The sequence below is a fragment of the Typopeltis vanoorti genome, chromosome 13 (assembly GCF_054136105.1).
Source record: "Typopeltis vanoorti isolate ZY-2024b chromosome 13, IOZ_Tvanoo_1.0, whole genome shotgun sequence".
Lineage (NCBI taxonomy): Eukaryota > Metazoa > Arthropoda > Arachnida > Uropygi > Thelyphonidae > Typopeltis > Typopeltis vanoorti.
In genome coordinates this window covers 128,807,007-128,831,479 of record NC_143561.1, presented here as the reverse complement: position 1 = coordinate 128,831,479, position 24,473 = coordinate 128,807,007, and the positions used below count along the sequence as shown (strand labels likewise).

The following is a 24,473-nucleotide window of genomic DNA, read 5'->3' as shown; positions in this document are numbered from 1 at the left end:
AACTCTCTGATATCTATCAGAAAGCCAGTTACCAATCCAGTCCACTAATGTGATATCCAAACCAATATGTTGCAACTCTGTCAAACGTCTCTGCAAAATCCAAAAAAGATAGTATATGCCATACCATCATCCACTTTTCTTGTTACTATACTGTAAAGGCAATGAGATATCTAAAACAAGAGTGCCCCTTAAGAAATCCATGCTGGCCTATATAAATAATATTGACCTCATCTGCCCAACTGTGTATGAGTTCTTACCAATTTCTCCAAGATCTTAACAATCACAAAAGAAACACAAACTAGCCTATTGTTTGATACCACCATTCTATGACCACTTTTATGCAATGGCACTATCTTATCTTCTTCCACTTGCAGGAACTTGCCCTCTTGCAAGAGTTTCCATAAACATCCAGGTTAATGGCATGGTCAGTTCCACCATACATTCCCTCAAAACACGTGGTGAAATTCCATCTAGTCCCCCCCTGCCTTACTGACATTTAGTGTATTATTCATTTGGAATACATCCTCTTCATTCAGTTCTAACACTTCATAACTCTTTATTCCTCTAGGAATAAAACCTTCCATACCAAGATGTAGTACTCTGATAAAGTGATCATGAAATAGCTCAACTATGTCATATGCATTGGTCACCCAAGTTCCATTTGCCTGGAGCAAATTAACCTGTACAAGGTAATATGTGATCATACCAGATTATTTTAATGGTATTTCAACTGACTTACCTTAAATCATTAAGAAACATTTCCACTGCTCGACTTACCTTTTTTGAACTTTCTCTAGTAGGAAGATTTCTAAGAGTCTGTGGATCCATTGAATCTATACTAAGTGTATCTATAGAAACTGCATCCGGAGGAATTGCATAATCATCAGAAAGAACAGATTCGATAGAAGTATCTAAACAAGACAGAGTTACATCAATACTTTCTTTATACATATTATTATATATTATTATTACCAAAAAAGATATACTCAGCACAGCCAATCCAATTTAATTTGTTTTATACCATACTTCCATATATGAAATATTGCAAAATCTATGACATACTGTGCCATGTGTGGACAAAATCATTACTATATTTGTTTATCACAATTTGTCGTAAACGATCAAAGTTAGTGGATTCACTATATTCTCCACATTACACTCATCCACCACTTTCTACAGAAAGAACTGCCTCCTTGCTTGCATACTTACTTCTATATTTTGCATCTTTGCATTTTACGGGATAGTCCCCTCCCCACTATGCTTCTTATTTACCTAGTTCTGCAACTACCTTCCCTCAGGCTTTCCCAACAGCAAACATTTCATAGTCTTGATATTACCATGCAAATAAATGCCGGCCTGGTTGGCCGAGCAGTTAGCGTATCCGCTCTCCAGCCAGAAAGGATGCAGGTTCAAATCCCCCTGTGGGCATGGATGTTTGTGATAGTCTGTGAAAATACTAGTGGTGGTGGGCAGTAGGTGGCACTGTTATAGATGATGATGATTGTAGTTGCTGTTCGCTATGGTTGGTGAATTGAGTGGTGGAGACAGAGAGTTGTAGAGTAGGTGCCGTCCCTCGACGAGTCTTTGGACTCCCTGGAGGTGTCACGTAATAATAATAATAATACCCTAATTGGCTGTATTAGTATGATGGCCATTTAAATCTTGCTGTTGTTTTTAGTCTATGAAATTTAGCTATAAGCTTTTGTTTATTAATATGCAGAATATGTTTAGCTAAGTTGTCAGTAATCTTTTCAAACACATTCCAAATATCAGAATTCATGTAATTAAAGTTCAGATTCCAATTCATAACTTGATTCTGGGTCATTGCTAAGTTTTTGTGGGATGTTTGAATTTGCACTCTAAGTACTGCTTTCTCTGTGAGGACATAGATATGGAGAGTAGATCATAATGACTCTGATATAAATTTGCTTCAATTCACACTAATTAGCAAACAGCTGAATAGCCCCTTTCAGACTATTTGCAAGGTAACCCTTTTTTCTTTTTTTTCCCCCAACCTATATATCCCCCACTGTTGGGTAAAGGCCTCGACCATTGTGGGAGGGTTGGGTCTACTTCTCCCATGATAATGCATTCCATCTTGGGAGAGTGTTTATACAATTGCATGAATGAATGTATAAAGGTGGAAGACAATTACAAATATCCATGGCCACAACAGAATTCCAAACTAAAACCTTTTGGCTGAAGAGCAGATACGCTAACCACTTGGCCAACCAGGCTGGAAGGTAACCAATATTTAGACTAAATATACAGTAATGGCTCAAAGTTAGAACCAAGCAGTTTCAACCTGTTATACACCTTCACTTGGATTATAATCTTTTTTACATCAACTCTGATATCAACAAGATCACTAGTCTATCATATTTCCAATCAACCTTCCAGTTTAACCACTGGTATTCTATCAAATGTCTGTAAAAAAAAAAAAAAAAAATATATATATATATATATATATATATATGAATTAACATAAATATCTCATCTCTGTCCAGTGTGCATGTTAGCTTATTATAACATGTGATGAAATCATTAAAGAGATGGGCATCAAATTCAACATTCATAAATGACTAAGCTGGGTAAAAAAGAATGTCGATAGAGACTCAAGGAGGTTGTTGGCTTTCCAGGTTTCTGAATGCATATAATTGGACTGGTCATTCCTCAGTTTGATGTCAATTTGCTTTGATGTGAGTATGTGATATTTATTGTAAAATGCTTTTTTTTTTTTTTGCCTGTGCAATTCTTGTTTTCAGTTATTTTGTGCAATGTGCAACTTGTGTGATCCCAATCAAATGCTAGCAGGTGAAGACAGAAGAGGAGATTGGCACCATCTGTCTTAATTTACTGCCCATTAGACATTCATGGCAAAGGATTTAACACAGCACACCATACCGGCTTGGATGTCCCCGGTTCAACAAGGTCCGTGTTGCCATTTGGTAGCAGCTCCAGGGGTGGCAATGCGAAGTTAGCGACGGGCGCTACCACTATCACTGACAAAAACAATGGAAAAACTATATCCAGATTCAGACTCTGCAACCATTTAATGACCGGAACTTGGAATATTAGGACTCTACTACAATCAGGTCAACCCAAATTACTACAACACAAACTAAAAAAATATAAATGGACTGTTATGGGACTTTGTGAAATTTGATGGCCCAAAACAGGAGAGCTAACAACAGATGAAGGACATTTGCTTTCTGGATGTGACTGCAGCGAAAAGGAAGGTGTTGGGTTTTTGATACACAAATCATCACAAAATTTTCTGTCATGGAATTCAACCCTATCAATAGCAGAATTGCTCTAGTCCACATGAGAGGAAAACCACTCAATATCATCATCATACAGTTCTATGCCCCAACCATAGATCATGAGGACTCCGAAATAGAGGAGTTTTATGGTCAACTTAATGCAACAATCACCAGAGTGAATGGAAAAGACCTTTTGATTGTACAGGGCAATTGGAATGCCAAAATTGGAACAGACATCGGCAAGGATTATCTCCCATTTGTCAGACCATATGGCTATGGGGAGACAAACGAAAGAGGTTTAGAATTGATCAATTTTGCCTCACAAAATGAACTTACCATTACTAACACTCTATTTCCCCATGTCCAGAAGATGGACATGGCCTTCCCCTGATGGTAAAACACACAACCAAATTGACTTTATCCTTGTAAGCACAAGATTTAAAAACTCCATCAACCTCACAAGAACCAGATCATTTCCTGAAACCGACATCAACCACCATATGGTCATCGCAACTGTGAATATGAAAATGAGGGAAAGATTACCTACAAAATCAACTCGTAAAAGATATAATATAGAAAAATTAAAAGATCCCCAAATAAATACACTATATAAATACAAATTAAAACAAATTTTTGACACAAGCTTCAAGAAACATAATAGTATCGAATCTAAAACCAAATACTTCTCACAAAAGATAACTGAGACAGCTGAAGAAATCCTTGGATACAAAAGGAAAATAAATAAACCATGGATAACCAACAATATTTTGGACCTATGTGACAAAAGAAGATATTTGAAATCTCATATTAATAGTGGTGATAATAGAGAACAGTATAAAAATATTACTAAGATTATTAAAAAAGAAATCAAACGTGATAGAAACTTATGGATATTGGATGAATGCAAAAATATAGAAGAGGACTTAAATAAAAATAATTCTAAAAGTGCTTTTCAAATTATCAATAAGCTAACCAAACCTTTTACCGCAATTAATTGGAGCATAGAAGATGAAGATGGAACTCCTATCACAGATAACCAGAAAATAATTGATAGATGGATATGTTACGCAACCAAGCTTTTTCAAAAGGACACTGAACTGACCGATGATATTTTGGACAGAATTTTGTCAGGAGGTTCGGAGGAAGGAGATTACCCGATATTAAAAGAAGAAGTTATTGCAGCAGTTAGCTCCTCAAAAATTGGAAAATCACCGGGAAGTGATGGTGTCAAAGTGGAACTGATATGCGAAGGAGGTGACATCATCATAGACACCTTGCTAAATTTATTCCAGGATATATGGAACACAGAGACTTGGCCTTCGGATTGGCAGACTTCTGTCCTTGTACCTATCCCTAAAAAGGGAAGCAGCAATAAATGTAGCAACTATAGAGCAGTAAGCCTTATCAGTCATCCAAGCAAAATCCTGTTAAAAATACTATTGTCAAGAATCGAAAAGAAAATAGAAAGCAGACTATCAGATGAACAAGCAGGTTTCCAGACATCCAGAAGTACAATCGACCAAAATACATAGAACATAACAAAATAATCTGTCACAACTTCTTAGACCTTCAAAAAGCTTTTGACTCAATATGGCACGAGGCATTATGGAAAATTTTAGAACATTATGGTATTGACAACAAAATCATTAGGATTATTAAATCTCTTTATTCCTCATCTGATATGAGAATTGAAATTAAAAATTACAGCAGTAAACCATTCCGAGCAAAATGGGGGATAAGACAGGGATGCATCTTGTCCTCTCTTCTTTTTAATTGTTTTCTGGAATATGTCATAGATGAAGCTCTTTATGAATATGACACTGGAATAGTAGTTGGTGGACTAAGAATAAATAACTTACGTTTTGCTGACGATATCGATCTTCTGGCAGAAAGTGAAGAAGAATTACAAGAGATAACCAGCTGTGTTTTCGGAACATTAAAAAAATATGGATTATACATAAACCTACAAAAAACAAAAACAATGATAACCTCAAAATCAGACACCGAATTCTTAAAGATACAAATTGGCAATAAGCAAACTGAGAATGTAAAGAAGTTCACTTATCTAGGAAGCACATTGAGTCAAGATGGTCATTCAGAAACCGACATTAAATACCGAATTGCTAAGGCAACTGTGGCCCTACAGAAGTTAAAACCATTGTGGCGAGATAACAGAATATCAATCACAACCAGACTAAGACTAACTGACACCTTGGTGAATTCTGTCCCTTTTGTATGGTTGTGAGTCCTGGACTTTATTGAAGGAAGATGAGAGGAGACTCCTGTCTTTCGAAATGAAAAGTTACAGAAGACTTTTGAGAATTCCCTATACCGCTCACGAAACCAATGAAAATGTCCGAAAACTGATTGACTCAATAGATGGAAGAAAAAGGGAAAATATTCTGATCAAATGGTTCGGACATGTGGAGAGGGCTAATGGCATTCCAAAGCAAACCCCTAGAAGGAATCATTCCGGGATCAAGGGTTAGGGGCCGACCTCGATTAAACTGGACTGATAACATCAAAAAATGGACAAATTCCTCCCTTTCTCAACTGACATCAAGAACAAGAGACAGAGATGACTGGAGGAGGCTATCAAGGAGTATCACCTACCAGCCATGAATGACCCAACGGTTCATTTAGGACTATAGGAGAAGAAGAAGATTGAAAGGAAGTTACTTGTATTTTTATGCCATATTTGGATATCTTGTTATTCATTCCTTTCAGCATTTTCTCTATTTGCTTGGTCATCTGCAAATTCAACATTTACTCTTTTGCCATTCATCACAATTCTGTACATTGAATTTAATTTAAAACTTCCTGCAAAAAATGTTAAAAAGGATTGGGGAGAGTACACATCCTTGTCTTATACTTCTCTCAATTTTTGCTGGTTATGACCATCCCCTCTTGTAGAGACATTACTGCAGCTGGGTGTTTATACACCTGCCGGATCAACATTATTATTTGTTATATTCCTATCACCACCAGCAATGGGAAGAGTTTATGCCATGAGACCATGTCAAATACTTTTTGGTAGTCTACAAAGCATATATGTGTATGTGTATATATATATATATATATATATATATATATATATATATATATATATATACATATATATACAGGTGTCATCCTTGTTCTATCAAATGTTAACAGAGATGCTTTAATACCAGAATTGCATCTCCCGGGTTCCTTGTTCTTCTCTGAAGCCAAATTGATTTTCTTCAAGATAGGGTTCCGATTTTGATTCCAGTTGGTCTTTTATTATTTGAAGTAATATTTTTGATTGACTTACTAAGCTTATTGTTCTGTAATGGGTACATTTTACTGATTTAGTTTTTTTAGGGATGGCTAGTACCATCAGAGAGCATAAAGTCTTCTGACCATATTCCTTTTTCAAACATATCAGCAATCAGTTGGTATACCTTGTCTTTTATCTGTTCACTTGCTACTTTAATTAGTTCATTTGGTATTCTATCTAAGCCTGGTGCCTTAGTTGTTGCAATAGTTGTGAGTGCATTGTCAAATTCATAATGAGTAATTTGCATTATATTATTTATGAATTTGTCTTTCCTTCATGGCAATTGTAGGAGTGGTTTTGATTCTTTATACAGTTCTTGTACATATTCTTACCATCTTTTCTTATTTATATCAGGATCTGCTATTGAGTTTCCCTGATTATCATTTAACACAAAAGTGGTTATACTTCTGTGTTTGTGTTTAACCCCGTAACATACAAAGACGTCTGTGACACGTCATTTGTTTAATGCACCAAACTTGATTTTGAATTTTGGTTTCACATATAAATACAACCGAATATAGACACTAGACAATCTTGTGCCTATTTCCTTTCAGCCGAGAAAAGTTGCCAACGGCGTGTATCGGCTATTTCATTTGCGTTTGCACAAATTCATCATTATTTTTCAAATAATGATGAATTTGATCCAGCAAATCACCCTCACCCAAAACATTCGCAGAAAAACTACCACTTTCTGATTTTTAATTGGTACGTTAAGGGGTTAACATTCTTTATCTTCCTGTAGGTTATATGATTCCACCAGTCTTCTTTAGCTTTTCTGCATTCTTTGTCCACTCCTTTTTGAGTTTTTTATACATAATTTGTCCTGCTGTTGTGTTAATATTTTTCACTTTCATCTTTCTTCCATTTTGCTTAATATTTGTTACTATTAATAATAATTTATATTAATATTTTACTTTATTTAATATTTAATTGAAAATTTACTTTAAATAATACAGACATATTGGTCAGCTTTGACATCATCACATTGTTTACCAATATTCCCCTAACTGACACCTTAACACTCTTAAAAAACGTTTTTCCTTCTGATATCTTAGAGCTCTTTTCCTTTGCCATCAACTTATTTTTCTTGGAAGAACAAAATCTATAAACAGAGGGAACTGCCATGGGTTCCCCCCCTCTTGCCAATTTTTACATGGAAAATTTTGAAAAACGAGCCATACACTGTTAAATCTCCTCTTAAACCTTCTATCTGGCTAAGATATGTAGATGATGTGTTCTCTATTTGGCCTCATGGCCCAGACACATTAGATTCCTTCCTCAGTCACCTCAATAGTCTACATCCAAGAATCCAGTTTACAATGGAAAAGGAAAATAACAATAGTTTACCCTTCTCAGACACCTTAGTAACACGCCTTCCTAATGGTAACCTTTCTTTCTCTCACCACCCCTCTCAGCAATATGGCATTATTAAAACTCTAACCAGTAGAGCACACAATCTTTGTTCCAGTGAAACTGTCCTTTCAACCAAACTCAAACACATACACAGCAGCTTCCTTTCCAATGGCTACAGAATTAAAAAAATTAATCAAGTCCTTCCCCATTCCCCAACCATCTCTTCAGGACTTCAGAAATGCCATCTCCGTACCTTACATCCGTGGTACATCCGAAAAAATAGCCAGATCATTAAAAAAAAAGTACCACCTCCATACAGCTTTTAAGCCCCACTGTAAACTTGCTACCCTTATCTGTTCCATCAAAGATCAGCTCCCTCCTCTCTCAGTGCCTGGAGTATATAGAGTACCTTGTGCCTGTAAACTGGCACAAGGTACTTACTTCAGAGAGACAGGCAGATTAGCAACCACCCGGTTAGAAGAACACAAGTCATACATCTACAATCACGATTATGGTCAATCTGGCGTTGCAGACCATGTTTTGGATACAACCCACAGGATCTCCTGGAAAAAAACCACCATGCTCCACCATAATAAATTCAAAGAAGAAAGACTGTTCTTTGAATCTGCATCTGCAATCAGGAATCAACCTAATTTAAACAAATATGGTTGAATTAAACTTCCCAAAATTTGGGAAACATTAATTATCAGAGATCCCTCTTTACATCCTGGGCCACCTGCAAATGCCCATAGAGGGTGCACCACCTAGATAGGACTTTATTTTCACTCACTACTGTATTGTATTTGTGTGTGTGTGTGTGTGTGTTGTTACAAAAAGTTTTTTGTAATCCCTGAAGATGTCTCTGTGACGGAGACAAAATATTGGAAGTATTAAAATTAGTTTTAATCCTTTCTCAGTGCTGATAATATTCCATTAAACCTCCAACATGGATTAGCTTATGTCTCAATCATATCTCCCCCCCCTCTCTCATCCTCCTATTCATGGAGTTCTGCAACTTACATTCTCTCAATCTGTCCTCTTATTCCACATTCCAAAGACCTGACCACCTTTGTGGATCTTCTCTGGACCCTGTCCAACATAACCTTGTCAACATGAAAACATGACGACCAAATCTGTGCACAATAATCCATATGAGGCCTGATCAAGGCCTTATACAATGGCATCATAACCTCTCTATTTCTGTATGTCAGGGTCCTCCACATCATTGCCATTATCCAATGTGATGTCTTCACAACTTTTCGATGTGGCTCCTGAATTTCATGTCCTTGTATCTACTTCCTTTAAAGTTTCCCACCAAGTGTACACTTTGCATTCCATCGTTACTTGCCAAATCTCAAAACCTTACACTTTGTAACACTGAACTCATAATTCCACTTACCTGTCCATTCATGCAATCTATTTAAGTCCACTTTGTATGGTCATAACATCTGCAAACAGCAACATATCACTAGTTAAACCCATCCCAATATCATTAACATACATATTGTACAACGATGGCCCCAAAACTGACCCCTGTGGCACACCTCTAGTGACCATTCTCTTTTGGGATACCACACCTCCCATATACAACTTTCTGATGCCTACCTGATAGCCAGCCACTGATTCAACTCGTCTGTTATCCAATCCCCATCTGTTTCGATATATATTTAAGAGCTTGTCGTGTGGCATTCTATCAAAAAGCCTTTGCAAATAGTGGTGTACTTTGCAAACAAGTATGCCACTGTATATGCATCTCTCCTGTCTAAGGTATTTGTCACCTTGTTATAGTACATAAGTAAGTTAATGAAATATGACTCCCCTTAATAAACCAATGCTGATAACAACAAAGAATACTGCTTTTATTAGCCCATTTCTGTATCCTACTCTCACCAATCTCTCCAGTACTTTCACCATAACTCCAGATATACAGACTGGCTTAAAATTTGAAGCTACAACTTTATCACTACCTTTATGCAGTGGAACAATTTCACCCTCCTTTCACTAGCTTGGAACCTGTGCTGTTGCAAGAATCATATTAAACAGGAATGCCAATGCTACTGCCAAATTCTGGGAACATTCCCTTAAGAGACGTGGTGATATGTCATCAAATCCTATTGACATCGAGTTTATTGATTTCCTCAAATACCTCCTACTCAGTCACAATTAAGTCATCCTCTCCTATGTCCCCTACACTTTAGCTCCTCATGATTCCACCCTGATCAGGATGAAACAACCTTATAAATTGATCACTGAATATCTCAACAATCTCTTCTGCAGCAGTTACCATTCTACCACTTCCATCCATTGACTTCATCTTACCATGATCATTCTTCCTTCTTTGCCTGATTTGCCAATTTCAGCTGATAGTGTATTTTTGTTTTCCGTACTAAATGAGTCACTCTCCTGGCTTGTTCTTTATGCTCTTCATGTAACTGATTATTACCATTATTCATCTTGTACTTCCTCCAAATTACTTTCATTTTCTAGATTTCACACTTAAGCTCCACATTCATCCGTTTTACACCTACCTTATTCAGCCTTTGGCCTTCGGAATACTTTCACACATTGATGTTGTTATGCATTTCTTTGTCAGTACCCATGCAGTATTTATTTCCTTACTACTCAATTCCTCGCTCCATGTTATAGCTCCAACAGTCTCATAAGCTTGTCATAATCACCACTCTAGAACTCTCATTCCTCATTTGCCCTCCTTCACATGCTGCCTGAGATAGTAATCTGTCAAGAACTCAAGAAATTCATTTTCCTTATTCCCAAATGCTATATCTTCATTCCAATCTATACTGCCATCATTAAAATCATCCACAATAATTACTCTTCCTCTGTTCACTAATCCAAGTTGTTTATACATTTCTACATCACTACCCTCCACATTCCCAGGCCTATAACAACATCTAACTAAATATATCTTCCTCTCAACCTCCATGTAACACCACAGTGGCTCATAACCATGGACACCATTTCCCCCTTTTATGTCTACCTTATATGGACTTAATTCCCCTGCTATCATCAGCAACACCCTCGCCCTTCTTGGCTTTTCTATCGTCACGAAAAATTTTGTATCCTTCCATTTCTATTCCCATTACAATATCATCATCATCATTCAACCATGTTTCACTTATTCCAATGATTTTGGGGCGAATAAACTCAATCACTGAAACCATTTCATCCCCATTATTTCTGATACTTCTGGCATTTGTAAACGAACACAGCAGTTCATTTTTAGGTCTATAGCCAGTCCTATCCAAGCCATGTGTTGGTTGTGATTTCCCCACCACACCTGCCCAATCATCTTTATCACCACTTACCACAAACATTTGGCAAAGAGAAGAAGACTGTTCTTGATTTACATAGCTCTAATGAAAATTCTAATTATTCTACTTTTTTGTATGTACTAAGTAATACAAATTTTGATCATTCATGCAGTGCTTCAGAAAATATAAATTGTGTATAATCTGTTTTGTCATACTTGTAATGTCTTTCAATGAAAATAAATTTCTTAGTCTAAGTCATTTCCATAGAAATATATCTGTAGTCTGTTGGCATTAGTGCATGATATCCTCAGATGAGGACATAATTTTTTACATATTCAGGACACAAATTTAGCAAAATTAATTAATTAATTAATGGTAATACTGTATGATTAAATGGTACTGTATCATGCCATTATAATTTTTTATAAATGAATATAAAAATTCATGCATGAGAGGGTTAAAGCCAAATAACAAACACATTATCTACACAGTGTGATTGGTTTAGGTGTTTTGGATTTCAAAATGTTCTATTATAGAAGGCTAGCTAGTAGAGGGGGAGGAGGAAACACATTGCAGTCTCCTATCTAGACGTTTGCATATTTTTTCTTTCCATGTCACCAGCTTCACATCCATCCCATTCAAAATGAACAGTGTTCCAAACAGAATCCTGTCCTGTGAATTGTCTGAAAATTCAGCAGTATTAGCTGTAGCCTTTTATCTAACTCAAACGGTCAATTATATTAACTGCTACATATTTCTTGTATTTCTGCTGGAAAAAAAAGCTAATTAAAAAAAAAAATATGGTCATTCAAACTTTAGAATGCATACATTGCAAAAATATTATTAATTGTAGTTACCTCGCTTCACAGATTTTGTTGGTGAGGAACATCCCTGTTTTGCAGGGGAAGGAGAGAGACTGTTTGTTTTCTTTCCTGGACTTCCAGTAGACAGGCTGGATTCTGTTTCTCCACTGGTTGTATGAGAAGAAGTTGTTGTTACTGTTACACGAGTATCTTCATTATCTGATGAATCCGATGACTCTCCGGTAAATGGCACCGACCGTATTTGTGATGCCCTCTAAAATACGAAAAGTTATCTTCTATACAGGATTAAAAACATGAAGCAGATATTATAATTATTAATATTATCATCATCATCATGGGACTTTCATGGAGTCAAAAGAGTCAGCAAGGAAGGTCATACTATCACATACATTGCTCATACCATGCATTAAATGCACTCACCCTCTCTGCACTCAAATCATACTCTCATGAAATGCACTCCATCATGCACTCCTCCTCCCCTGCTCATATCCTCCTTCCTACAGCTTCCAAAAATGGCATGCTGTTCTCCTGTCTTCACTGATTCTGTTAAAAACCACATCCCTTACCAACTTATAAAGTCACAATAATATCACCATCACCCCCCTCCTCTATGCATTGCACTCTGTAAAACTGCATTTCCTCAATCTTTCTTAATACTCAAATTCCAGAGACCAGAAACTACCTTAGTGAGTCATCTCTAGATCCTTTCCAATATTTCCCCATTCTTTTGAGAACCTGGTGACCAAATCTGTAAACAGCAATCCATATGAAGTATGAACAAGGTCTTCTACAATGGAACCATAATCTCCTGGCTTCTACATGTCAGTATCCTCCACTTCACTGCCATAATCGGTTGTGCTATCCTACAATTTTAGCAGTGTTCCCTAAATTTTAGGTCCTTATCCACTATCACCCCCATATCTTTAATTTCCTCTGCCTCCTTTAAATACTCTGCATTCCAACTTTGCTTCTCAAATTAAAAATGTTACAGTTTTCAGGGTTAAACTGGCAACCAAACCCATTTACCTACTCACCCATATTTAAGTCCTCTTGTGAAGCCACAACATCTGCTTTACTCCTTATTTGTGTGGGAAGGACTGTAGACAGGAAGAACTGTGGACATCGACCTCAGTGAACATAAAAAAATATATCTAGAAATAGCACTATGGCAAGTCAGGTCTAGCACACTATGCTTTAGACACCCCTGCACACAGGATCAATTGGAAAAAATACAAAAGTGCTACACAGAATCTTTTACAAGTCAGAGAAGTTGTTCCTGGAATCAACAGATGCCTTGAAACATACTCCAAACCTCAACAAGTATGGCTGTATAAATATGCCAAAGATTTGGGACACAGTCAAATCTTAAGACCAAATTAATACCTGCTTTCTCTCTCAGTTTTTTTTTTAATTTTTTTTTTTTATCAACATAGATGCCACCTAATTAGGACTTTAGTCTTTGTGTTGCATGTTACAATTGTTCAAACTAGTCCCATTGTTATACCAGATTGTGCAAATATACCATTGTGCAACTCCAGACACACAGACTGGCACATAATTCAAAGCCTGAATCTTATAACTATCCTCTTGAAGAGGAACAATTTTTCTCTCTTTCCACTCTTTTTGGAACTTAAGACCAAGTGTAAAACTTACATTAAAGAAGTACAAAGCAGTTGTTAACTCACTGGAAGATTCCATCAAAACAGACAGCGATATGAAATCAAACCCATACAGTCTTACTGACAATAAGTTTACCCAATTCTTTATATATCTCCTCTCTTCCCACTCATGTTCTGCATGATGTAACATTCATGAGGATGAAATACTTAAATTAATCACTCATTTAACATATAAACTATATTTTCCACAACATATTATGTTGTGGAAAATATATAATTTCCACAAACAATATCATTCTTTCTTCTACTGGCCTTGAACTGAAAGAATTCCTAGGGATTTTGAATTAAAAAAAAAATTGTTTGTTTGTTTTTGCCTCATTAGCTAATTGCTGTTCATACTATAATTCTGCAACTCTTAACAATGAAGGTTATCTTCCTCTTCTGCATTTTTGCTACTCTTAACAAGCAAGTTGTATATCTTATACAACAACATTAAACTTACACTGGAGGAAATATATAAGAAAGCTGCAAAGAAAGTCAGAATTTATTCAAGAACAACCCAAAATCCTTGGATAACACAAAACTTAATCCTAGAAATACACAGAAAGGACGCTCCATGGAAAGAATTAAAGTGATATCCAAATAACACAGCTTTAAAAACTGAATATAAGATAACAAGGAATCGCCTTACAACACAAATAAGAAATACAAAAAGAAACTACTACAGAGACAAATTAACCTCTGCACAAAACGACATAAAACAAACCTGGCATCTGATCAACGAGATGCTAGACTGTGCTCCCAACACCACCGCCTCTGAAACCATAAAACACAACTTCATGAAAGACGCAAAACCTATTCAACAACTAGCAAATAACTTTAACCAATACTTTGCAGACTCCATCCAAGAACTGCACAGAAATATTCCCCCAATCACAAAACGTGATCCTCCACCTGGACCACAATCAAAACAGACATTATGGTGCCCAACCATAAAAGAAGCAAGTTCTCTCTGTAATACAGCAAATCAAACCAAACAAAGGCCCAGGAATAAGACCTAAGGATATCAAGCAACATGCAACTAGCTTAGGCCCTATCCTACTAAAATTACTAAATAAAATATTTAAAACAGGACAGATACCAAATATGCTAAGGATTGCCATAATCACACCCATATACAAACATGGAAAAAGAAATTTAATCAGCAATTACAGACCCATAGCAACATTATCGATTATCAATCAAATTATGGAGTGGATCATACTAAAGAAACTCACAGCATATACAGAGAACCTTCATATTATCCCCAAAACATAATACGGTTTTCATAAAAATAAGGGAACAACATCTCTCTTGGAAGATTTTACAGACGTAATTAATACCGCCTCAGACAAAAAACAAAATTGCCATGGTAGTCTTTATTGATCTAATTAAAGCCACACCTTATTAGAAAAGCTGAGGCATGTTAGAATAGATGGATGGGCCTCTGCACAGGTGGTTTAGAAACTACCTTCAAAATAGAATGCATATCACACGTATCGGGTCAACCCGAAGTAGAGAGCTACCAGTAACCTGTGGAGTGCCACAGGGAGTTGTACTCTCCCCAACTCTATTCAACATTTATATGCATGATATTAATCAGCTACCTCTCAATGGTAAGATCTTCCAATACGCAGATGATACAGCGATAATATCCATCCATAATAACACAAACATAGCCCAAACAAATATGCAACATGACACAAATCTGCTCATAGACGGGCTCACCAAAAACTCCATACACCTAAACTCAAGTAAGACAAAATTAATGATATTCAAAAATCCAGTGACTCGACCAGTTGATAACAAATATATAACCATTCAACATCCACTCTCCAACATAAAAAACACACAGAACAGTAAAACCACTACAATCACTCAAGTTGAAACAATATAATACCTTTGAATTTACTTCGATGCAGATATGAACTGGAATAGCCACATAAACCATCTACACAACAAACTCCGAACAATAACTGGCAAACTCTACAGGTTTAAAGATATAGTTCCCACAAGCCTAAAAACACTAATATACAAAGCACTATGCCAAAATATACTAAGATACACTATAACAACGTATGATTTCTGTGCACCATACAAGCTATATAAATAGTCACAGTACAAAACGATAAAACTGATCTTTTGGGAACAAAGAGACAATATCGACTTTATATACACTGCAATGTTAGAACACAAAATACTGACAGCAAAACACTTACGTCACTATGCAGCATTGCTAAAAGATTATTTCAATGCCAACTACAGGACAGTCAGAAATACATACTGTATAACAAGACCTCAGACAACTAATTATATCATATATAAATACAATAATCACTACGGAAGGGCCACACGAAACATCTACATCCCAGACAATAAACAAATTACCTTTTGAATATAGAAACCTTACAAACTACAATAGCCTGAAAAGAGCTCTAAGGACATTGTTCATGTCCTTAGAGCTCTTTTCAGGCTATTGTATACAAGAAACATGCACCAATAAATACCATACAAACTTAATGAAACACAATATATTCGTTCAGGCTTCCTGTTCAGCAATGCATCAAGACATTCCAAGTTATCATGTGTGTGTGTGCATGAATTTAGGTAGGTGTCCTCCCACGATGAGTCTTCGGACTCCTTGGAGGTGTCATGAATAATAATAATAATAATAATTTCTCAATCAACGGCTGCAGTGGAAATCAAACCTATTAAACATCAGTCTACTTCCCAACACAGCAAACAAACCAATAAATAATAACTAACTAGTGTCATCCTCAGATAAGCTTAACAAATAAGCTTAGGGGATGAAAGCTGACAAATTACATCTCATTCAAGATCAATAAAAAAAATTCAAATCCAAATCACTTAAATATATATCACATTTAAGTATACTTAAATATACTAAAAAAAATCAAAATTGTAAATATATATAACTCATTGTTAAATGCTGTATTATTATTATTAATACATCATACAGGAAAAAAAAAGAAAGAAAAAAATCTGTACGAATTTCATCGTTACAAAAAAAAAAAAACAGAATTAAACCTGCTGTAAATATGTAATCTTATATGTTGTAAATATGTAATCACAATATGTAATCATAATTTTAATAATAAAAAAACTTTGCATTTTTTAAAAAGAAAAATATGTAATCAAATGCATGTAATGTATGTATCATATGCAATCAAATGCATGTTATGTATGTATCATATGTAATCAAATGTATGTAATGTATGTATCATATGTAATAAAAAAAATTATTACACCCTCCATAGAGTCGACAGACTCATTGCAGGAGGTTCATTCAACTGACAACATATTTATTATATAGAATGTTACAATCCTTAACACTCCTTGCATTAACAACACATTCTGGTAATGCATTCCATTCACTGACAATTCTCCATGTAAAAAATCTATTCTTCGTACCCTTCTTCACCACACTTTTTTTTAATTTCAAGGAATGACCACTGGTTCTTCCCTTCTCACCTTTTACTCTTTTTATAATCCCCTCTGGATTAATCTGATAAAATCCACTCGCTATCTTAAATGTCTCTATCATATCACATCTCTTTCTCTTATCCACCAAACTCTGCAATCAACATTTCTTCAACCTCTTTCCATAGCCAGCATTCCAAACTCCTGATATTGTCTTAGTCACTTGCCTCTGTATCCTCTCTAATGTCTCCACATTACATTGAGAACCAGATCTGAGCACAACAGTCCAAGTGTAGTCTGATCAGCCTTATTACAGTGGCACAACCACTTCCTTATCCTTGCATGTTAGAGTACTTCTTATCATAGCAGCACTACAATATGCAGCCTTTTGCAACACTAGCAATATGCCCTCTAAACTTCAGTCTAATGTCAACCATCACTCTCAAACCTCTAATCTCATTCACTTCGTGCAGTAGTATGGCACCATCCATACAGTATACAGCCTTATATTTCTGCACTCCAAAATGCAACACTTTGCACTTATTGATATTAAAACTACAACCCCACTCTTTGTTTAAATAAAAATTCTATTCAAATCTTCCTGAAGGGATTTAGCATAGCAGTGCCACTTAGAATTCTTCCTAACTTTGCATCATCAGCAAATAACTAAAGATCCCCTGTCAGTCCACGTGATATATCGTTTACAAACAAGATAAACAGCAGGGGCTCAAGAAGAGAACCCTGTGGCATGCCACTGGTTACCCTTCTTTTTTGAGACACTGCTCCATCATACACAACCTGCTGGTACTGTTCAGAGAGCCAATCTCTGATTCATCTAACCAATATACTATCTATTCCCATCCTCTGCAGCTTGTACACCAATTTATCATTTGGTAATCTATCGAACGCTTTTACAAAGTTTAAGAATATCACTATATATGATTCTCCCTTATCTAACACACTTGTCACCTTATCATAAAATTCAAGTAAATTACTAAAACAGGACCTGCCCTTTACAAATCCTTGCTGACCATTACAGAATGCTGTATCCATCAACCCAATCCTGTATTCTATTCATTACCAATCTCTCCAACACCTTGACCACAACTGCAGATATACAGACTAGCCTATAGTTAGAGACTTCTGTCTTAGAATCATGCTTGTCGAATGGTACTATTTCGCCTTCTTTCCACTCCTTAGGAAACCTACCCACTGCAAGACTCTCATTAAATAACCAGGTCAAGGGCATAACCAACTGTGGTGCACATTCTTTAAGAATACGTGGTGATATGTCATCCATTCCCACAACCTTATTCACATCTAACCCAACGAGCATCTGATACACCTGTTTCTTTCACTTCCAATTCTCCTAATACTTGCCTCCTATATATTGCACTGGATCATTTAGTCCAGTATGATATACACTGATAAAGTGATCTTTCAATAATTCCACTGTTAAACTTTGAATGAAGAGGATTCCTAGGAACCCTAGTTCATTATCGTTTAACAAGAGAAGAAAAAAAAAGAGGGGAAGGAAAAAGGGATTCTCATTTGAAAAGTGCTTGCTTCTAGGTATGGATTACATGCACCAGAAAAAAAAAAACTTGATAAAAAGAAATATATTGTGTAAGGCCAGTAATACCGTATGAATTATGGGTAATCTGGATAATTGAAAAAAATAGATGATAAAAGAAATATATTGTGTAAGGCCAGTAATATCGTATAAATAGAATTTTTGTTTTGGTTAGAATCGGAATTATATGTTTGTACAATGGCTTGCAAAATTCACTGGAAACAAAAGCTCAACATTCACGGGAGTGCTGACTGAAGGAAGAAGAAAACCCCCAGACCGCCGCGTGCTCAAAACCACGTGGAGTAGCGTGACGTGAAAGAGAAATACGATGCTCAGTGAGACCCAGAAGAGAGGAGTGCTGTGCGTTGGGTGAGCTACGTAGGTGGCAGTGGTTGTCGATAAGGGTGAAAGTATAAAAGGGTCAGCAACCCCCCCCCCCCCATCACTCTCTTATCTCTTCGGCAGTCATCGTGTGCTTGACCCGCGGTCCATGGGCGCCCGCTCGGCAGAAGGAGCAGCTCCGTCCCGTGGAGCTCGGAGCGCTCTCTTATCTCTTCGGCAGTCGTCTTGTGCTTAACCTGCGATCCATGGGCACCCGCTCGGCAGATGGAGCAGCTCTGTCCCGTAGACCTCGGAACAAAGAATGATCGGAGATGACCTCTATTCGACGGCCAATGAACACAGATAATATTTGCCGGTCAAGTGCTGATGAGGATACATGCCTTTAATCTCATACAGAAGGGCATATTCCTATCCGTTTGGTGTGCAGCCTACACCATGAGATAAGAGCAAGAATATAACCTCAGCCATACTCAGAGAGGATCAACAGTGCAAGAGTCGTGCAAAGTTTCCCAGGAGCGAAAAGAGATATCCAAGTGAACGCATCGATCGATCTGACCCGAAAAATGATCGGAATTGAAGGAGGCTATCAGAAGCTGGAGGAACAAGTGTAACAAAGCCCTGGTGTATGGTAATGTACAACTTTTCTTTTCATGTCATGTATAAGGAATCCTTAAGAATTGTGAATGAAGTAAAGAGACATTAAGGGATAGAGACTTTGATTGAACTTAGGAGGGAACTGTAGTGCCTTAACTATTGACGACCATGTTGTGTTAACCCTTCTATTGGTTAAAGCATTCCAGAAATGTTTAAGAGAGGATTTTTGAAAGTTTATTTTTCACTTGGTTAGACTATAATAAATTCAGTTTAATCCTTTATCCAAGTGTGAGCAAACAAAGTTTGCGCCTCAAAATATCTTCAGGACTGAGGTAAGGTAGTACAACACCGGGCCACTCGCAGCAAAGGTGGGTCAAGTTCCCAGCTCCTTGTCTCAGTATCTCCCATAATGCACATCACATCTCCTTGCGGACATGTATACTGCTATAAGGGAAGGGCCACTACCCATACCGGTTTCGACCTTTATTGAGGTCTCGTCAGTGGGAGCCAGGCTCAGGGTGGAGATACTAAGGAAGAAGCAATAGGAGAGGTCATCCTTACCTATAGGAGTGACAAGGAGTTGGGAGCTTGATCCACCTTTGCTGCGAGTTTCCCGGTGTTGTACTACCTTACCTCAGTCCTGAAGATATTTTCAGGTGCAAACTTTGTTTGCTCACACTTGGATAAAGGATTAAACTAAATTTATTATAGTCTAACCAAGTGAAAAATAAACTTTCAAACATCTTTCTCTAAATCCAGAGTAATTTAATAATAAGGAGGCACACCTTTTGGCAACTCCTATAGGTAAGGAGACCTTTCGTATTGCTTTTGCCTTAGTATCTCCACTCTGGGCCTGGCTCCCACTGACAAGACCTCAATAAAGGTTGAAACCAGAATGGGTAGTGGCCTTTCCTTTAATGCATAGCAGTATACATGTCTGCAAGGAGATATGCAGTGCATTATGGGAGATACTGAGACAAGGAGACAAGGAGTTGGGAGCATGATCCACCTTTGCTGCGAGTTGCCCGGTGTTGTATTACCTTACCTCAGTCCTGAAGATATTTTTCAGGTGCGAACTTTCTTTGCTCACACTTGGATAAAGGATTAAACTAAATTTATTATAGTCTAACCAAGTGAAAAATAAACTTTCAAACATCTTTCTCTAAATCCAGAGTAATTTAATAATAAGGTGGTACACGTTTTGGCAACTCCTATAGGTAAGGATGACCTCTCCTATTGCTTCTTCCTTAGTATCTCCACTCTGGGTCTGGCTCCCACTGACGAGACCTCAATAAAGGTCGAAACCGGTATGGGTAGTGGCCCTTTCCTTAATGCATAGCAGTATACATGTCCGCAAGGAGATGTGATGTGCATTATGGGAGATACTGAGACAAGGAGTTGGGAGCTTGATCCACCTTTGCTGCGAGTTGCCCAATGTTGTACTACCTTACCTCAGTCTTGAAGATATTTTCAGGCGCAAACTTTGTTTGCTTATACTTGGATAAAGGATTAAACTAAATTTATTTAAGAGAGGATAGATCGGGGTCTAGTTTGAACAATGAGTTCCATTATGTATTTAGTTGTTGAAGTTAATGTAAAGCAGTGTATTTCTAAGAAAGTTTAGCTTGTATGTAGTACATGGAATTTGTTGTTTTAGTGTTCTCATTAATTTAAGGGTCAAACTTAAAAATTTACTTGAACGATTTATGTGGCTTGAATTTAGTATGTGCTATTTTCTATTGTATATTGCATTAGTGTGTTCAATAAACCTTGGCTATATTTAACTCCCTGTCTTCTTTTTCTGAGTAAAAGAATCCGATGCACCACCTGCAACAAGGATATACGAATCTAAGCAGGAAACAAAGGAAATCCGATTCAGGTCATGACTGCATATTACTAGTCACTGTTGTATATCTTTGGAATCACTTCTCGGTTAAAGTACCTTATTTAATCCCATTACTTTAGGTGGCACAGCAAAAAAATAAATTATCCTAGAGTTTGCGAGAAACGAGATTCCAAAGACCTTGCTTCACTAGTCTTGGCTCAACCCAGAGACAATTCCTTTGTGTTTGGAGATACCACTTGACTTCCTGAATGAGACTTGATGTGCGATACATAGGTACAATAAGAAATTATAGAGAAAGGGACACAACACTACTATATTCTTTGCAGCTGTTAGCCTGCTACCATGACTATCCATCAATGTTAGTCTGCCATAATTATTCTTTCTCTTGCTTGCCACCTAGCGGAAAAATTACCTCGAGTTAACCTTGGCCCGACCAGCTAATCTCCTCTCATGCTGCACCTTTCTTTCTTTACCATGCTCGTCACCTTTCTAGCCTGCACTTTATACTCTTCATGGATCTGATCATCACCACCACCACCAGCTGTCTTGTACTTCCTCCATAACATTTTCTTTTCTAGCACAGCTTGCTTGATTTTTTAATCATGTAAAACCCATACTATGTTACATTTCCTCAGGATGAGATGTAACACAGATGATTTGATTAAAAAAAAAAAATCAGGTGTGAGTCAAGGTTGTTCACTATCCTACCATTCACTATCCTACTCATTATTTATATGCAGTGCTTTTTTTATGGCAGTAAACAATGGTAAGCAGTACCGGCACCTTTTTTTTTTTAAGTTTTTAAAACTTTGCGATTTATTGACAGCAAAATGTATTATAAATATTCCGGTAGATGGTACTGTGTTCACGAATTGAATTTTCAGTTTTGATTACTCATAAGTTGGTACCCACCCTGCTTTCCTGTATGCAACTGGATACAGGAAGTTGTGATCACTTCCAATTGCTTCCAATATCAGTTTATCAGTTCTATATTCACTCTGCAACAGGCAGGTGGTGTTCACGTGAGTTTTGAATTAATCTAAGTTAAATCAGTGCAATCATTGTTCAAAATTAGTAAAATAAGTAGTTACTTTATGCCAATGAGTAAAAACAGAAGGCTGAAGAAGCAGAAATTGTTGAATCTACTTACGATCCTGTAAAACAGAAAACTAGCACCGAAAATACACTTGGTGAAGACAATCACGAAACCAAGACCGTAGATCCCCGTGGTCAAACGGAAGCAGATTTTGATACTGATTGGCCCGAACGTTGGACACTTTTGCAGAAAAATGACTTCTGCGAGAGAAACGAGTGGCTGCGTGTCAAGAATAAAATGTTGGGCTGTAAAGTGTGTCGTGATGTCAGAAGTCTTGCTGTCGATAAACACATGGGAACAAAAATTTCAGCGGAGTGGGCAAATGGTAAAATCAGTCATTTTGGAGAATCTCGCAAACAAAAGTTAATGTCATTAAGAAAAAAGATTTACGATATTTTTTCTAAAAATATCGTAAATTAATAAAAATATCGTTGCCAAAAAATAAAATCTGAAGCAAAAACGAAACATTAGAGAAAGTTTTCCTAAATACTTTGTCTCATAATAAAGACATAACAGGAAAAGTGTTTCGAACTGCTTACAAAGTTGCGAGGAGAAATCAATCATTTAACAACTTTGAAGATGAAATAAATTAACAGGAACTTAATGGCCTAGACATGGGATATATTCTTCATTCTGCAAATGCTTGCATTAACATTGTGAGCCATATCACAAATGAAATGAGGAAAAACATTAATATACAATATAGTGAACTCCAAGAACAAAATATCGTTACTTACTCACATTACAACTGTGAGTAACACAAAAACATTGATTGTTATTGTTCGTGTAGTTCTTCCTGAACTTTCTGCTCCTTTGATCAAATCTAGGAAACCTCCTAGATATGATAGAATTATCAGATGTAACTGCTAGAGGAATTCTAAACTCTTTAATTAGTCATCTTGAGTGTTTAGGATTATCTGAAGATTACTTAAAGGAGTATTTATTATCTGTAACTTGTGATGGTGCAGCTGTGTTGTTTGGTGTGCACAGTGGTGTAAGGAGGCGCTAATGCAAGAGAAGTTTCCTAGTGTTATTTTCTGGCATTGTGCTAGCCATAGCCTTGAATTGTCTGTTAGTGACACAGTTAACAATGTGGCAGGAGTGAATCACTTTAACCCTGTGGAGGTCACAGTCGAAAACATTGCAGCGTAGGTCCCGTGTATCGGAGAGATACATTCATTACTAGTATGTGCTAAAATGCGATAAAACTTAAAAAAAAAAACTGCAAATATAATTAATACATTATACATTATGGTTTATTTATTTTCAGTTACAATCTAGAAATTATTGAACAAAGAAACAAAGAGAAAAACAACAACTAAACCAATACTATACTGACATCGGAGTTCGTGGTATCTCTCAGACACAATTTACTATCAAATATCACTTTCACTTTTGTATTCGACTCTATCATTCTCATCATCGGACTCAAGTAACATTTGCTGAATCTCTTCAACATCTAATGGATTATCCAATCGATATATTTTTCCAACCATTTTCAATGGTAAACAAACAAACAAAAAAAAAACCTAAACCAATACTATACTGTCATGAGTTCGTGGTATCTCTCAGATACAATTTACAATCAAATAGCACACACCTTTACATAACACTTGTTAAACCAAAACTGATGGCATAAACAGTGTGAAATATCACTCATAATATATACATGTGCAGCTAGTTATGACCTCCAAGCTATAACTGGATATGTGTAAGAATATTTATATTAAACATTTTGTTTGTATATGTCATATCAGCCGTGACCTTTGCAGGGTTAAGAGTTTCATGGACAAACTTTATGTGACTTATCATGCTTCACCTAAGAATGCTAGGGAACTATAGGAATGTGCAGAGACTCTATGACTTCAACTTTTTAAAATTGGCAGAATTTTAAGCACTTGCAGGGTTGC

At 36.6% G+C, this 24,473-nt stretch overlaps 1 protein-coding gene across 1 annotated transcript in view; it reads right to left on the bottom strand.

Moving 5' to 3' along the window:
• The window catches only part of LOC150100532 (uncharacterized protein CG43867-like), a 552,783-nt gene that overhangs the window by 327,882 nt on the left and 200,428 nt on the right, over nt 1-24,473 (bottom strand). Inside the window, exons 9-10 of the mRNA XM_090402673.1 lie at nt 12,047-12,266; nt 766-911 (exon numbers count right to left, since the gene is read on the bottom strand). Of these exons, the coding sequence (XP_090258799.1) occupies nt 766-911; nt 12,047-12,266 (366 nt within the window). The remainder of the gene's footprint in view (nt 1-765; nt 912-12,046; nt 12,267-24,473) is intronic.